Here is a 16,474-nt window from a genome sequence, read left to right on the forward strand (position 1 = left end):
AAAGCAAAGGCAACAAAAGGCAAAATTGACAAATGGGATCTAATTAAACTAAAGAGCTTCTGCACAGCAAAAGAAACTACCATCAGAGTGAACAGGCAACCTACAGAATGGGAGAAAATTTTTGCAATCTACTCATCTGACAAAGGGCTGATATCCATAATCTACAATGAACTCAAACAAATTTACAAGAAAAAATCAGACAACCCCATCAAAAAGTGGGCAAAGGATATGAACAGACACTTCTCAAAAGAAGACATTTATGCAGCCAATAGACACATGAAAAAATGCTCATCATCACTGGCCATCAGAGAAATGCAAATCAAAACCACAATGAGATACCATCTCACACCAGTTAGATGGCCATCATTAAAAAGTCAGGAAACAACAGGTGCTGGAGAGGATGTGGAGAAATAGGAACACTTTTACACTAAATTTATTTTACAATAAATTTAGATTTAAAGCAAGGGTGCGAAAAATTGCACTAAGAATTCCCATATATCTTTTGCCAGTTTCCCCTATTGCTAAATGTTAGGTTACTATGCATATTTTTTTAATTATACTTTAAGTTCTAGGGTACATGTGCACAACGTGCAGGTTTGTTACATATGCATACATGTGCTGTGTTGGTTTGCTGCACCCATTAACTCGTCATTTACATTAGGTATTTTTCCTAATGCTATCCTTCCCCCATTCCCCCACCTCACAACAGGCCCTGGTGTGCGATGTTCCCTGCCCTGTGTCCAAGTGTTCTCATTGTTCAAATCCCACCTATGAGTGAGAACATGTGGTGTTTGGTTTTCTGTCCTTGCGATAGTTTGCTCAGAATGATGGTTTCCAGCTTCATCCATGTCACTACAAAGGACATGAACTCATCCTTTTTTATGGCTGCATAGTATTCCATGGTGTATATGTGCCACATTTTCTTAATCCAGTCTATCATTGATGGACATTTGGGTTGCTTCCAAGTCTTTGCTGTTGTGAATAGTGCCACAATAAACATACGTGTGCATGTGTCTTTATAGTACCATGTTTTATAATCCTTTGGATACATACCCAGTAATGGGACGGCTGAGTCAGATGGTATTTCTAGTTTTAGATCCTTGAGGAATTGCCACACTGTCTTCCACAATGGTTGAACTAGTTTATACTCCCACCAACAGGGTAAAAGCGTTCCTATTTCTCCACATCTTCTCCAGCACCTATGCACATTTATCACAACTCATTAACCAACACCGACACATTATGATGAACCAAAGTCTATGTTTTCTTCAGATGTCATTAATTTTTACCTAATGTCCTTGTTCTTTTCTGGGATCCCATCCAGGATACCACATGACATTTACTCATCACATTTGTTTCATCTCCGCTAGCCTGTGACAGTTTTTCAGAGTTTCCTTTGTTTTGATTACTTTGTCAGTTTTGAGCAATTCTCATGAGGTATTCTGTAGAACGTTCCTCAGTTTGAGTTTGTCTGATGTTTTGATCCTGGTAACACAGGGGTTACTGGTTTTTAGGAGGAAGACCGCAGGGTAATGTGTTTTCCCGCTTTCTTGCGAATGGATACCCAACTGTTGAAGAGTCATCTTTTCCCCACAGAATTGCCTTTGCACCTTTGAAAAAACTTGGTTGCTCATACTTCTATTTCTGGGTATTCTATTTTGTTCCAGTGATCTGTTTGTGAAATATTTGATTACTATAGATTTGTAATAAGTCTTGAAATTAGGTAATAATTGTTCACCATTTTTTTCTATTTTTTAAAAGTTATTTTTGCTATTGTAGGTCTTTTACATTTCCCTATGAATTTTAGAATCAGTTTGCAATTTGTACAAAAAGATAGCCTGCTGGAATTTAGATTGGGGTTGTATTAAATTTATAGATCAACTAAGGAAAAATGACATTTTAACAATTTTGAGTTTTCTGATTCATGAACATATCTATTTATTCAGGTCTCTCACCAATGTTTTGTCATTTTCAGTGTACAATCTTTCACATCTTTTGTCAGATTTATCTCTTAGTATTTTTTATTTTTGATGCTATTTAGGTGCTATTTTCATTTCAATTTTCAATTGTTCATTGCTAGTACATTTGACCCTTGAAGAATGCGAGGATTGAGGTACCAACCCCCGAGCAGTAGAAAATTAGCATAGAAGGTTTTTGTGGGTTTCTTTTTGTTTTTTATTTTTGAGACAGAGTCGTGCTGTTTTGCCTAGGCTGAAGTATAATGATGTGATCTCAGCTCAATGTAACCTCCGCCTCCCAGGTTCAAGTGATTCTCCTGCCTCAGCCTCCAGAGTAGCTGGGATTACAGGCATGCACCACCACCCGCAGCTAATTTTTTGCATTTTTAATAGAGATACGGTTTCACCATGTTGGCCAGGGTGGTCTCCAACTCCTGGCCTCCAGTGATACGCCCACCTTGACCTCCCAAAGTGCTGGGACTACAGGTGTGAGCCACCACACCCAGCACACATAGAATTTTTGACTCCCTAAAAATTTAACTATTAATAGTCTACTGTACACTAGAAGCCTTACCAATAACAGAAACAGTTGCTTAACATATTTGGTACATTATATGTGTTATATACTGTATTATTATAACAAAGTCAGCTAGAGAAAAGAAAATGTTATTAAGAAAATCTTAAGGAAGAGAAAATTAAGTATTCATCAAGTGGAAGTGGATCATGATAAAGGTCTTCCTCTTGATTGTCCTCCATTGAGTAGGCTGAGAAGGAGGAAGAGGAGGGTTGGTTTTGCTGTTTCAGGGGTGGCAGAGGGGAAAGAGGTGGAGGAGACGGAAGGAGGAGAGACAGGTACACTTGGTGTAACTTTACAGAATTACATCATAATTATTATTTGACATTTTTGCCTTTGCAATTCTTTGAAAATGCTTTCATACAGTACTAATCCTTCTTCCCCATTTGCTTTAGTTTCAGTGCCCATTCATGGAAGGGTTTGTGTTGTAAAATAAGTCAAAAGTAGTCTTAATAATTGGAAGACTTTGCCAAACTATTTAATAGGAATTTGTTTCCTGGCACGGCTTCTTTTATGTCTTCTTTAATATCTGGTACTGGTACTGATTCAAAAGCATTCATCGCCATCAAGTCATCTTCTGTTGATTCCTCTGGTGTGGTGTCTATTCGTTCTTGAATTTCTCCCAGATTCGTATCTTGAAAGACCATATCCCCCACCTTTTGTTGCTGAATTAGAGATGTTGGGTTTGGAGGCAGGTAGACCATTATGACACCTTCAGTGTTGAACTCGTGGGTTCTGGGTGGCTAGGGGCATTGTCCAAAAATCAAAAGAACTTTGAAAGACAGTCTCTTACTGGCACGATATTTCCTGACTTCAGGGACAAAGCAATGATAGAACCAATCCAGAAAATTTGTTCTTGCCGAGGCCTTCTTGTACAACAAAAAAACTGGCAGTGGGTATTGATCTTTTCTCTTTAAGGCTTGGAGGCTAGCAGGTTTATGGATGGGGGCAGTCCTATTTGTAAACCCAAACATACAAACATACAAATTATGTCAAAGGCATAGCATGGCTACTGTGAAAGGAGGGTGAAAACACAAAAATGACATCACCTCTGACCTCAGGGAGTGCTCAGCAGACTGAGAGAGACAAGTACATATTTTCCTGAAGGAGGGCACTGGAGTGATGGCATGTTTAGAATGTGGAAGTTGAGCGGTCACTGAGAGGCAGCTCAGCAGAGTGCTCACGCAAGGATTGGGCAGGCAACTTCCCACTGCGTGCGATGTATCTTAGGAAAGCTATTTAAAATAGGAGACGGTTACTTTCCATCAAGTCCCTGGTATGGTCCACAGAAGCAGGGTTGTCAGTCTCATTTCAGCATTTTAGAGGCTTCTCAGAGTTTGGAAATGGAAGAAGACAAGCAGCAATATGTATGCATTGCAGAGATGCAGGTGAGCCCCAATTTAGGAGGTTAGGAGGTCAGTGCTAAGGGCCTTGTTTTCTTTGCTTGGAGCGTGAGTTGCCATCTTCTCTGGACAGAGAGTATTTGGTTGCCTAAAGGTAAAATCTAAATTTTGCTCTGGGACAAATTCCAAAAACATTAGCTTTAATCAAATTTATTTTTACTTTATCTTTCTGAACCTTCAAGGTCCAAAAGTATTGGTTAATAATTCTGCTTCTAAACTTAACATTGCAGCACAGGGCATGTTCTGCCCCCAGGGCAAAGACCGTAAGCTACTCTTGTCTGGAAAACATACAAATAGATATCTCAGGAAAGGCTACTCATGTATTCTGTTCTTTTGGGTAAATCATTGTCAGTGACTGATTTTTTTATGAAAGGATAAATACACGCCCTCTATTGGGGTCAGGTTTTGTGCTGGTACTTCTCCCACCTACTGTATCATAGGAGCTTAGAAACCCAGCTGCTTGCTTAGGCTGCAGTTCTCTGATGGCTGGCACAGGGTGGACCAGCCCCCTTCCTTTATTTGTGTGTCTAATGCTGACCTGTGGCTTTGCTGAGGCAGGGAAGCTGCTGGTAGTGCCCATGGATGGGAGCCACTGGTTCACCATGAGGTCGGTGGTGGAGAAACTCATTCTCAGGGGGCATGAGGTGGTTGTAGTCATGCCAGAGGTGAGTTGGCACCTGGGAAGATCACTGAATTGCACAGTGAAGACTTATTCAACTTCATTCACCCTGGAGGATCTGGACCGGCAGTTCAAGGCTTTTGCCAATGCTCAATGGAAAGCACAAATACGAAGTATATTTTCTCTATTAATGGGTTCATACAATGACATTTTTGACTTATTTTTTTCAAATTGCAGGAGTTTGTTTAAGGACAAAAAATTAATAGAATACTTAAAGGAGAGTTCTTTTGATGCAGTGTTTCTTGATCCTTTTGATACCTGTGGCTTAGTTGTTGCCAAATATTTCTCCCTCCCCTCTGTGGTCTTCGCCAGGGGAACACTTTGTCACTATCTTGAAGAAGGTGCACAGTGCCCTGCACCTCTTTCCTATGTCCCCAGAATTCTCTTAGGGTTCTCAGATGCCATGACTTTCAAGGAGAGAGTACGGAACCACATCATGCATTTGGAGGAACATTTATTATGCCACCGTTTTTTCAAAAATGCCCTAGAAATAGCCTCTGAAGTTCTCCAAACACCTGTTACGGCGTATGATCTCCACAGCCACACATCGATTTGGTTGCTGCGAACGGACTTTGTTTTGGACTATCCCAAACCCGTGATGCCCAACATGATCTTCATTGGTGGTATCAACTGTCATCAGGGAAAGCCATTGCCTATGGTAAGTTATCTCTCCTTTAGCACCTTAAGAATACTTCAGCTTTGGAAATTAAAAAAGGATTATTTACTGAACGTGATTTGACATTTTCATTTGTTTCATTTCAAATTTCTTTCCAGTTTAACAAATTATTTTGTGCCAATGCACGTACTCGTCAGTTATCAAATTTTATAAAACTGCCCTTCTTGAAGATATGTATTTATAATTTAAAAATTGTAGATCATATTCAGCCTGCATTTTAAAATACCATGTTTAGAAAAGTACCAAAAACCACGGTAAGAAATGAAACTCCCCTTTTTTGTTAATTCTATATGACCCCCCCCCAGAGTTGAAATGGTCTTAACAGTTTTGTGTACATTCTTTTCATTTTTTTAAAAAAGTACTTTAGGTATACACAATATCTAATGTAAATTCTCACACCTATTTTGTTAAAATAAAATCTAGTATTGAGCTGGACATACTCTTTTCTTTGCATTTTTCACTTGCCAATAAATAATAGATACCTTTATATACCAGTACAGACAGATTTGACAAGTTCTATTAATAATTGCATAAAATACTTTACTTTGGATGCAATGTAGTTTATTTTTGATAAGAGGTTCACATATTCTTTTTTATTTTATTTTATTATTATTATACTTTAAGTTTTAGGGTACATGTGCACAACGTGCAGGTTTGTTACATATGTATACATGTGCCACGTTGGTGTGCTGCACCCATTAACTCATCATTTAGCATTAGGTATATCTCCTAATGCTATTCCTCCCCCCTCCCTCCACCCCACAACAGTCCCTGGTGTGTGATGTTCCCCTTCCTGTGTCCATGTGTTCTCATTGTTCAACTCCCACCTATGAGTGAGAACATGCGGTGTTTGGTTTTTTGTCCTTGCGATAGTTTGCTGAGAATGATGGTTTCCAGTTTCATCCATGTTCCTACAAAGGATGTGAACTCATCATTTTTTATGGCTGCATAGTATTCCATGGTGTATATGTGTCACATTTTCTTAATCCAGTGTATCGTTGTTGGACATTTGGGTTGGTTCCAAGACTTTGCTATTGTGAATAGTGCCGCTATAAACATACGTGTGCATGTGTTTTTATAGCAGCATGATTTATAATCCTTTGGGTATATAGCAATGTAGTTTTTAACCAATTAATATTGATATAGATTTAGGCATTTTGCATTTTTTGCCTTTATGAATCAGGCCATGTAAACACTCTTTAATACTTTCCTTACATGAATATGTTTCCATTTTCTTGCTTTTATTTTAGTTGACTAGAGCCCTACATGTAGGGTTACAGGATTTTCATGAATTGAGAAGATTGGCATCTTTTTGCTATTATGTCTTCCTGTTCAGGAATATGTATGTCTCACTATTTATTCAGATCTTGTTTTATATACACAAATAAAATTTTTCACTATACAAGCATTTTTTGTTTCTTATTAACATTTATTCCTCAGCATTTCATTATTTTTGAAACTATTAGGTACAGGACAATTTTTCCATTTCTACATGTAACTGACTATGGGTAATTAAAGTTTTGTTTTTTGCATATGTATCTTGTATCCAGCCACATTGCTAACTTTTCTTATTATTTTGTAGTATACAGTAGATGTACAATATACAGTGTTATCTGCAAAGAATTCCCTTCTCTGATATTTATACCACTTATTTTGCTTTGCTGGAGCATATACTTCCAAAACACTATTGAGTAATATTGTGAGAGTAGCCAGTTTAAATAGGGATTCAATCACTTGTGATTGAAAAGTCCGAGACAAATACTAGAATAACATTCTTAGCAAATGTGTAGTTGGTTAAATCCAGATTAAACACCTAATGTCTAATCTCAGTATATTTTTTTGGAGGGATGGAGTATACAATTTATCTATTGCTCTGGCTTCTTACAAGGTTCAGTAGACTTGGTAACACAGTCATATCTGTCATTGGCAGATGTTTGGTGAAAGAGTGACTGTTCAGCCAACTCATGGGAAAGTGAAATAATGCTCTTTCTAAAAAGCAGGAGGACTACAGTTGTAGGCCTTTCAAAATTAGGCATGACTTTCAGATCTTCACAAGACTAGGCTAGGAGATGCAAGCGGCAGAAATCTAAGAGGTTAGACTTGTCTAAGCACTTTGCTCCCCTTTACCCTCCATAAATTATAGTACCCTCCATTAATTATAGTACCAGGCACCACTTATGTGTTGCCTGCACCCCACAACCTTTGGCTGAGGGTGAGGCCCTGCCACTTCCTGAACCCACACGGAATTCATTGTGCCTCACAGGGTCACCCAGAGGCCTTTAGAGATATAAAAACCTATATATGATTTTATATCACCGATGATAGAGGGATATCTATAAAATATGAAACATCAAACTACAAATGGTTTTGTTTATTTTGATTATATCTTTTATGAGATATGAAATAAACGTGTTTTTGTGTCTATTAAAGAATATGGATGTATGAAAGTTTTTATACTTGTGGAAGGTTATATATATTAATGTATATATTTATGACTGTACGTGTAAAGCCAGCAGAATTCTCACAGAGGAATTCGATCTCAAAGAAGGCTTTCCGGCAAAGAGCCTTGGATATGGCCCAACCACAAAAGTAAAAGTAAATTGTCATCAAAAGAACGATGAAAACTGCATATTGCTCCTTCCTTGTTTCAGATGCCAGGATGTATCTGGGAAAAGCATGCAGTTGGTTATATCTTGCTGGGAAACAGGATTCAGAGTCTGCGTCTTATCTGTCTGATGAGAAGGAAGCATTACTTGATGATGGAGTATGTGTTTGCGCATGTATGTGTTTGTGTATATGCAGGTGTATTTGTGTGCAGTGTCCCAGACCCTACATAGGGGATTTTCTTGAAGGTCTCCTGTAACAAAATCTCCTTGAGCCTATCCAGGGGAATTACATCCAGGGATGTAATTAAATACTTTAACAAGGATGGCAGATGGCCCCATCTCCAATGTCAGGGATCAAATTTCAACGTGAGATTTGGAGGGGACAAACTTCTAAACTATATCATTCTGTATGGTCATTCTTTTACATTCCAGCGTTCTAATGTGTGTGTGTTGATTAATGATGTGTAAATAATTCAGCGGAACATTGAAATAGTTTTAATGGGAAAAAGAGGAAGTCACTCCTAGTCTTTTTGAATTTTTGGTGAGTTCCAACGGAATTAGTGACTGGTTTTAGGTGAGAAGAATTCAGGCTTCGTCTATACCATCCATGGCAGGTGCAGCTCTGGGGGTGGGATATGGTTACAGATAAATAAGAGAGCTGTGCTTCCCCCATTGCTCTAAGATTCTGGGTATAGTCCAAGATCCAAATTCAAAGTTAGCTTTTGGTGGACAAGACTAAGGCCTCCCACTAAAATTATTTACTTCAAGTTTTTATTTTCAAAGTTTTCAAACATACACAAAGGAGAGACTCAGTGTAATGAGCACCCGCTTATCCATTCTTAGGTTAAATAATTTTCACTATTTTGCTGTACTAATTCATCTATCCCTTTATTCTGTCTTTTTAAAGAAAACTTTTAAAAAGAAATTTGTGTCATTTTAAAAAGAAATTCTTGGCATGTCATTCTATCACTGAATACTTCATTTAATATAAAAAATAAGAAAAATTTGCTACTTAGCCGCAATATCATCATATCTAAGACAATAAAAATTATTTAATATTATCTCATTTACAGTCCATAATAAAATTTCCCCTGATTGTCTCACACAACATCTTTCCATACAGATCAATGGAATAGAATGGAGAATTCAGAAATAAACCCATACATATACATCCTTGGCCAACTGACTAGGTGCCAAAGTTTGACAAGGGTGTCAAGATCATTCAAATGGGAAAGAATAGTCTCTTCAACAGAAGACCCACCCTGGGGTCCTTATGCTCCAGCATCAGACTCCAAAACCATTTGCAGAGATCATCCAGCCAGCTCCCACCATGCCTCTGATGAATCCTTCACCGATGGATTCATCAGAGGCATGTTTGATGATGAATTCACTGATGAATCACCCGTGTGCATCCACAGGGGTCCTGCAAATATTTTCTCACAGTGTGATGAGTGACTTTTCTTACAAATACTTCATTGTAGAATAAATATAGGGTTATAGCAAGGTTACAACAAATAGTTTAGAGACTTCTCATCTACCCTGTGTCCAGTTTCCACCATTGTTAAATCTCATGTTTCTATGGCACATCCATCACAACTCATTCACCGATATTGACACATAATGATGAGCTAAAAGCTAAAGTCTGTTTCCTTCAGATTTCATTAATTTTTACTTAATTTCCCTGTTCTTTTATGGGATCTCATTGATACCACCTGAAATGGAGTCATCATGTCTCCTTTGTCTCCTCCAGCCTGTGACGGTTTCTCAGACTCTCCTTGTTTTTAGTGACTTGGGCAGTTTCGAGCAGTCCTAGTCAGGTGTCCTGTAGAATGTTCCTCTAGAATGTCAGTGTGTGTTTTGCCTGATGTTTTCATCATGGTAAAACTGGGTTTACAGACTTTCGGTAGGAAGACACAGGGTCTTTTCTTGTTTTCTTGCATGTGCATATTCAACTGTAGAAAAGCGGAACTTTTTCTCCTCTGCATTGCCTTTGTACCTTTGTAAAAACTTGGTTGTTCATACATCTGTGCACATATTTCTAGACTTTCCATTCTGTTCTGTTGATCTATTTGTGAAATATTTGATTACTATAGCTGTGTAATAATCTATAAATGAGGTAGTGTTACCTCTCTAATGTTTTTTTTTTTCAAATTGCTTTTGCTACTGGAGGTCTTCTACATTACCATATGCATTTTAAAATAAGTTCATCAATTTGTACAAAAAAGCCTGCTAGGATTTTGACTGGGATTGTATTTTATTTATAGATCAACTGAGAAACAACAACTTAGCAATTTTGAGTTTTCCAATTCATTAACATATCTATTTATTTAGGTCCCTTATCAGTGTTCTGTAGTTTTCAGTGTACAGTCTTTCACATCCTTTGTCAGATATATCGCTAAGTATATCATGTTTTTGATGCTATTTAAGTGGTATTTTTAATCCAATTTTCAAGTGTTCATTGCTAGTATAGTTGACCCCTGAACAATGTGGGAATGAAGGGGACCAACCCGTGTGCAGTAGAAAATCCGCATAGAACTTTTGATTCTCCAAAAACTTAACTACTAATAGCCAACTGTTTACCAAAAACCTTACCAATACCATAAACAGTCAATTAACACATATTTTGTATGTTATTAGTATTATATCCTGTATTATGACAATACAGCTAGCTAGAGAAAAGAAAATGTTATTAAAAAAATAACATATGAAAAATGCTCAACGTCACTAGTTATCAGCAAAATGAAAATGAAAACCACAATAAGATATCATCTCACACCAGTTAGAATGGCTGTTATTAAAAAGTCAAGAAACAATAGATGCTGGTGAGGCTGCTGAGAAAAGGGACCCCTTGTACCCTCTTGGTGGGAATGCAAATTAGTTCATCCCCTGTGGGAAGTAGTTTGGAGATTTTGCAAAGAACTTAAAACAGAACTGTTATTCGACCCAGCAATCCCGTTACTAGATATATGTAAAAAAAAATCGTTTTACCAAGAAACACATGCACTGGTATGTTCATTGCAGCTCTATTCAGAATAGAAAAGACATGAAATCAACCTAGGTGCCCATCAACAGTGGCTTAGATGAAGAAAATGTGGAACATATACACCATGGAATATGCAGCCATAAAAAAAGAATGAAATCATGTCCTTTGTAACAACATGGATGCAGCTGGAGGTCATTATCCTAAGGGAATATATACAGGCACAGAACACCAAATACCATGTGTTTTCACTTAGAAATGGGAGCTAAATAGTGGGTACTCTTGGGCATAAAGATGGCAACAATAGACACTATGGGCTCCTAAAGGGGAGAGGAAGGGGTGCAAGAGTTGAAAAACTACTGGGTTCTATGCTCAGTACTTGGGTGATGGGAGCAATCATACCCCAAACATCAGCATCACACAATATACTCAGGTAACCTGCACATGTACTCCTGAACCTAAAATAAAAGTTGAGTGTGTATAAGTGGAAGTGAATCATCATAAAGGTCTCCATCCTCATCATCATCCATTGAGTGGGCTGTGGAGGAGGAGGAGGAGTAGATGTTGGTTTTGCTGTCTCAGGGTGGCAGAGGCAGAAGAGGTAGAGGATGTGGAAGGGGAGGCAGGAGAGGCAGGTGCCCTTGGTGTAACCTTATGGAAATACATCATAATTACTGTCTGTTTTTTTCTCTTTGATGTATTTAAAAATGCTTTTATACAGTACTAATCCTTCTTCCCCATTTGCTTTAGTTTCAATGCCCATAAAGGTTCATGTCATAATGGAAGTCAATAGCAGTCTTAAATAATTGGAAGCTTTTCTATGAGTCTTGTATTGTCTAAGGCCAATTTTTTTCTGGCACTGCTTCTTCTACATCTTCTTTGTCATCAAGTACTGATTGGAAAGCACTCATCTTCATCAGGTCCTCTATTAATTCCTTAAGTGTGGCATCCGTTGGCTCTTGAATGTCTCCAAGATTCATATTTTGAAATGCCTTATCCCCCACATTTTGTTGCTGTATCCATAATCCCTTTCATGACTTCCTTGATTGGCTCTGTCATAAATCCCGTGAAGTCATGTGCAATATCTGGTCACAGTTTTCTCCAGAAGAAATGTATTGTTTGGGGCTTGGTGGCTTTCACAGCTCTTTCTATAACAGCAGTGGCATCTTCAATGGTGTAATCCTTCTGGACTTTCATGACATTCTCTATCCAGATTCTCTTCCATAGTATTGACAATCTTTTCCTTAGAAAACTGTGTGTAATGAGTTCTAAAGTTCCTTAAGACACCTGATTGAGAGACTGAATTAGAGATGTTGGGTTTGGAAGCAGGTAGACCATTTTGACACCTTCAGTGTTGAACTTGGGTTCTGGGTGGCTAGCATTGTCCAATATCAAAAGAACTTTAAAAGACAGTCCCTTACTGGCAGTGCATTTTCTGCCTTCAGGGACAAAGCATTGATGGAACCATTCCAGAAAATGCGTTCTTATTGTCGAGTCCTTCTTTTTGTACAACCGTAAACCTGTCAGTGAGTGTTGATCTTTTCCTTTCAAGGCTCAAGGTTTGGCAGTTCTACCAATGAGGTCAGTCCTGAGTGTAAACTTGACTGCATTTACACAAAACGGTAGAGTTAGCCTATCCCTTCCTGCCTTACATTCTGGTGCTTGGTTTTCTTCCGTGCTAATAAATGTCTTTTGTGTCATCTTTTTTTTGTTTGTTTCTGTTTCTTCCAGAATAGGGCACTGTCATCTGTATTAAAACCCTGTTCAGGCAGATATCCTTTCTCTTCAATGCTTTTCTTCATGGCATCTGGGAACTCATCTGCCTCCTTTTGCTTGGCAGAGGCTGGTTCTCCTGTTGTCTTGACAATTTTAAAGCCAAACCTCTTTGTAAAACTAGCAAACTATTGTGGAAGTCAGTGTGGCGATTCCTCAGGGATCTAGAACTAGAAATACCATTTGACCCAGCCATCCCATTACTGGGTATATACCCAAAGGACTATAAATCATGCTACTCTAAAGACACATGCACATGTATGTTTACTGCGGCACTATTCACAATAGCAAAGACTTGGAACCAACCCAAATGTCCAACAATGATAGACTGGATTAAGAAAATGTGGCACATATACACCATGGAATACTATGCAGCCATAAAAAATGATGAGTTCATGTCCTTTGTAGGGACATCTATGTAACTGGAAACCATCATTCTCAGTAAACTATTGCAAGGACAAAAAACCAAACACCGCATGTTCTCACTCATAGGTGGGAATTGAACAATGAGAACACTTGGACACAGGAAGGGGAACATCACACTCCTGTGACTGTTGTGGGGTGGAGGGAGGGGGGAGGGACAGCATTAGGAGATATACCTAATGCTAAATGACGAGTTAATGGGTGCAGCACACCAACATGGCACATGGATACATATGTAACAAACCTGCACATTGTGCACATGTACCCTAAAACTTAAAGTACAATAATAATAATAAAAAAAAGAGAAAAAAAAACCCAGCAAACTATCCTTTGTTGCCATTAAATTCTCCAGTTTTAGATTCCACACCTCTCTTTTGCTCTAAGTTGTCATATAATGACTTCAATTTTTCTCAAATCACATTGGCATCTATAAATAAGCCTTTCTTATAGCAATCCTACACCCACATTAAAGCTGCACTTTCAATATGAGACAAAAATGTATTTCACAAAAAAATGCAAGTTTTGCCTCCTGCTGGCATTGCTGCAGCAATGTCTTCATGAATCTTTTCTTTTCTTTTCTTTCTGTCTTTCTCTCTCTCTCTCTCTCTCTTTTCTTTTTCTCTTTCTTTCTTTTGCAATGGTCCTTATCTATCTTTATTGATTTTGAAATGGCAGGCAATCATAGCGGCAGAGCTCAATCTATGGTACCTATCAAGTAATTCAAGTTTTTTTTGGTAATGTCATGGTTTTTCTTTGCTTCTTGGGAGTACTTTCAACATCATTAGTGGCACTTTATAGTCCCATGATGGTATTCAAGGTTTACAATATTACACTAAACTTGATGAAAAATACAGTAGAACCATGAGAGATCACTTTTTACTCTGACATGCAATTTACTGGAGAGAAGAAATGCTCAGAGAGTATAAGCATTATATCACATGCATTTAAGCCACACTTTAGCTCACTGCAATAGCAATAGGAGGTAGCAACAAAATTATTATAGTAGTGTAGTATGTACTAGAGGAAAGTGACTAAGCAAATGTCTAGTACCAGTTAGGGTGTCCTGGAGGGAGCCATCTTGTGCTTCTACAAGAATTATGCCCTGAGGTTGGCTGTTGAATCCCTCACTAAATGCTCTTCAGGGTGTTGCCTAACACACACCGCTGAGCTCACCCATAAACATCTGCATGATGGAATTCAGCCCAATGCAATGAGAATTCCTATGGACTTCCTCTGTGCAAGGCAAAGCATGGGTGCTGTGGAAGGAGGATGAAAACAGGTAGAAGATGTAATCTCATCCTCAAGGGGTGCTCAGTAGAATGGAGGAAACAATACACAGATTCCTGAAGATGAGCACCAAAGTGGTTGGGGTGGGCCCATAGCAGAGGCCTACATCTCTGTTCAGGATGCAGAAGCAGAGTGGGCAGAGAGAGGCAGCTCATCAGAGTGCTTGGGCAAGCATAGGGACGGTGACTCACCACTGCAGACAGTGTATCTGAGGAAAGCCATTTAAAACAGGTGACAGTCACATTCCATCAAATTTCTGGAAGGGTCCATGGAGGCAGGGTTGTCAATCTCATTACAGCATTTCAGAGGCCTCAGAAGATTCAGAAATGAAAAAAGACAGGCAGCACTGGTGGCTCGCCTGTGTCACAATTGTGGCTCACGTGCGTCTCTGCAATGCGCAAGTGAGCTGTGTATTGCAGAGACACAGGTGAGCCGCAATTTCCTCCCAGTTAGGAGGTCAATGCTAAGACCCTTGCTCTCTTTCTGTCGAACATGAGATGCCAATTTCTTTCAGGGCAGAGGACAAATAAAATTTGTCTATAAACTTTGGCCAGGTGCAGTGGCTCACGCCTGTAACCCCAGCACTTTCGGAGGCCGAGGTGGGCAGATTGCCTGAGCTCAGGAGTTCGAGACCAGCCTGGGCAACATGGTGAAACCCTGTCTCCACTAAAATACAAAAAATTAGCTGGGTGTGGCAGCATGTGCCTGTAATCCCAGCTACTAAGGCTGAGGCAGGAGAATTGTTTGAACCCAGGAGGCGGAGGTTGCAGTGAGCCTAGATCGCACCACTGCACTCCAGCCTGGATGACAGAGCGAGACTCCAACTCAAAAAAAAAAAAAAAAAAAAAATTGCAAATTTTTCTTTGTGACAAATTCCAAAATTATTAGCTTCATTCAAATTTACTTTCCTTTTTATCTTTCAATGTCGTCAAGGCCAAAAGCATTGCTTAATAATTTTGTTTCTAAACTCATATTGCAGCACGGGGCATGATCTGTCCCCAAGGCAAAGATGATGAGTTACTCTTTTCTTGAAAACATACAAGTAGGTATCTCAGCAAAGGCTAATCATATATTATTTTGAGTAAATCATTGGCAGTGAATGTGAATTTTTTTTAAATGAATGAATGAGTACACGCCTTCTTTTGAGGGCAGGTTCTATCTGTACTTCTTCCACCTACTATATTATAGGAGCTTAGAATCCCAGCTGCTGGCTCTGGGCTGAAGTTCTCTGATGGCTTGTGCAGGGTGGACCAGCCTCCTTGCCCTATATGTGTGTCTACTGCTGACCTGTGGCTTTGCCAAGGCAGGGAAGCTGCTGGTAGTGCCCATGGATGGGAGCCACTGGTTCACCATGCAGTCGGTGGTGGAGAAACTCATCCTCAGGGGGCATGAGGTGGTTGTAGTCATGCCAGAGGTGAGTTGGCAACTGGGAAGATCACTGAATTGCACAGTGAAGACTTACTCAACCTCATACACTCTGGAGGATCAGGACCGGGAATTCATGGTTTTTGCCGATGCTCAGTGGACGGCACCACTGCGAAGTGCATTTTCTCTATTAACAAGTTCATCCAATGGTATTTTTGACTTATTTTTTTCAAATTGCAGGAGTTTGTTTAAGGACAAAAAATTAGTAGAATACTTAAAGGACAGTTCTTTTGATGCAGTGTTTCTCGATCCTTTTGATGCCTGTGGCTTAATTGTTGCCAAATATTTCTCCCTCCCCTCTGTGGTCTTCACCAGGGGAATATTTTGCCACTATCTTGAAGAAGGTGCACAGTGCCCTGCTCCTCTTTCCTACATACCCAGACTTCTCTTAGGGTTCTCAGATGCCATGACTTTCAAGGAGAGAGTATGGAACCACATCGTGCACTTGGAGGAATATTTATTTTGCCCCCATTTTTTCAAAAATGTCTTAGAAATAGCCTCTGAAATTCTCCAAACCCCTGTCACGGCATATGATCTCTACAGTCACACATCAATTTGGTTGTTGCGAACTGACTTTGTTTTGGACTATCCCAAACCTGTGATGCCCAACATGATCTTCATTGGTGGTATTAACTGCCATCAGGGAAAGCCATTGCCTATGGTAAGTTATCTCCCCTTTAGCACATTAAG

At 39.2% G+C, this 16,474-nt stretch overlaps 1 protein-coding gene across 3 annotated transcripts in view; it reads left to right on the forward strand.

The window, feature by feature from the left end:
• The first annotated feature begins 4,342 nt into the window (after window positions 1–4,342).
• Window positions 4,343–16,474, forward strand: part of LOC100592283 (UDP-glucuronosyltransferase 1-1) — a 91,995-nt gene continuing 79,863 nt past the window's right edge. The window contains exon 1 of one of the 3 annotated variants that reach the window (XM_012501141.2): window positions 4,343–5,272. In XM_012501141.2, the coding sequence (XP_012356595.1) occupies window positions 4,418–5,272 (855 nt within the window). In that variant the 5' untranslated portion in view covers window positions 4,343–4,417. Of the gene's footprint in view, window positions 5,273–15,520; window positions 16,446–16,474 lie in introns of those variants that run through there. The other 2 variants (XM_012501136.2, XM_012501149.2) reach the window with 2 other exon arrangements.

This window comes from Nomascus leucogenys, chromosome 22a (assembly GCF_006542625.1).
Source record: "Nomascus leucogenys isolate Asia chromosome 22a, Asia_NLE_v1, whole genome shotgun sequence".
NCBI lineage: Eukaryota > Metazoa > Chordata > Mammalia > Primates > Hylobatidae > Nomascus > Nomascus leucogenys.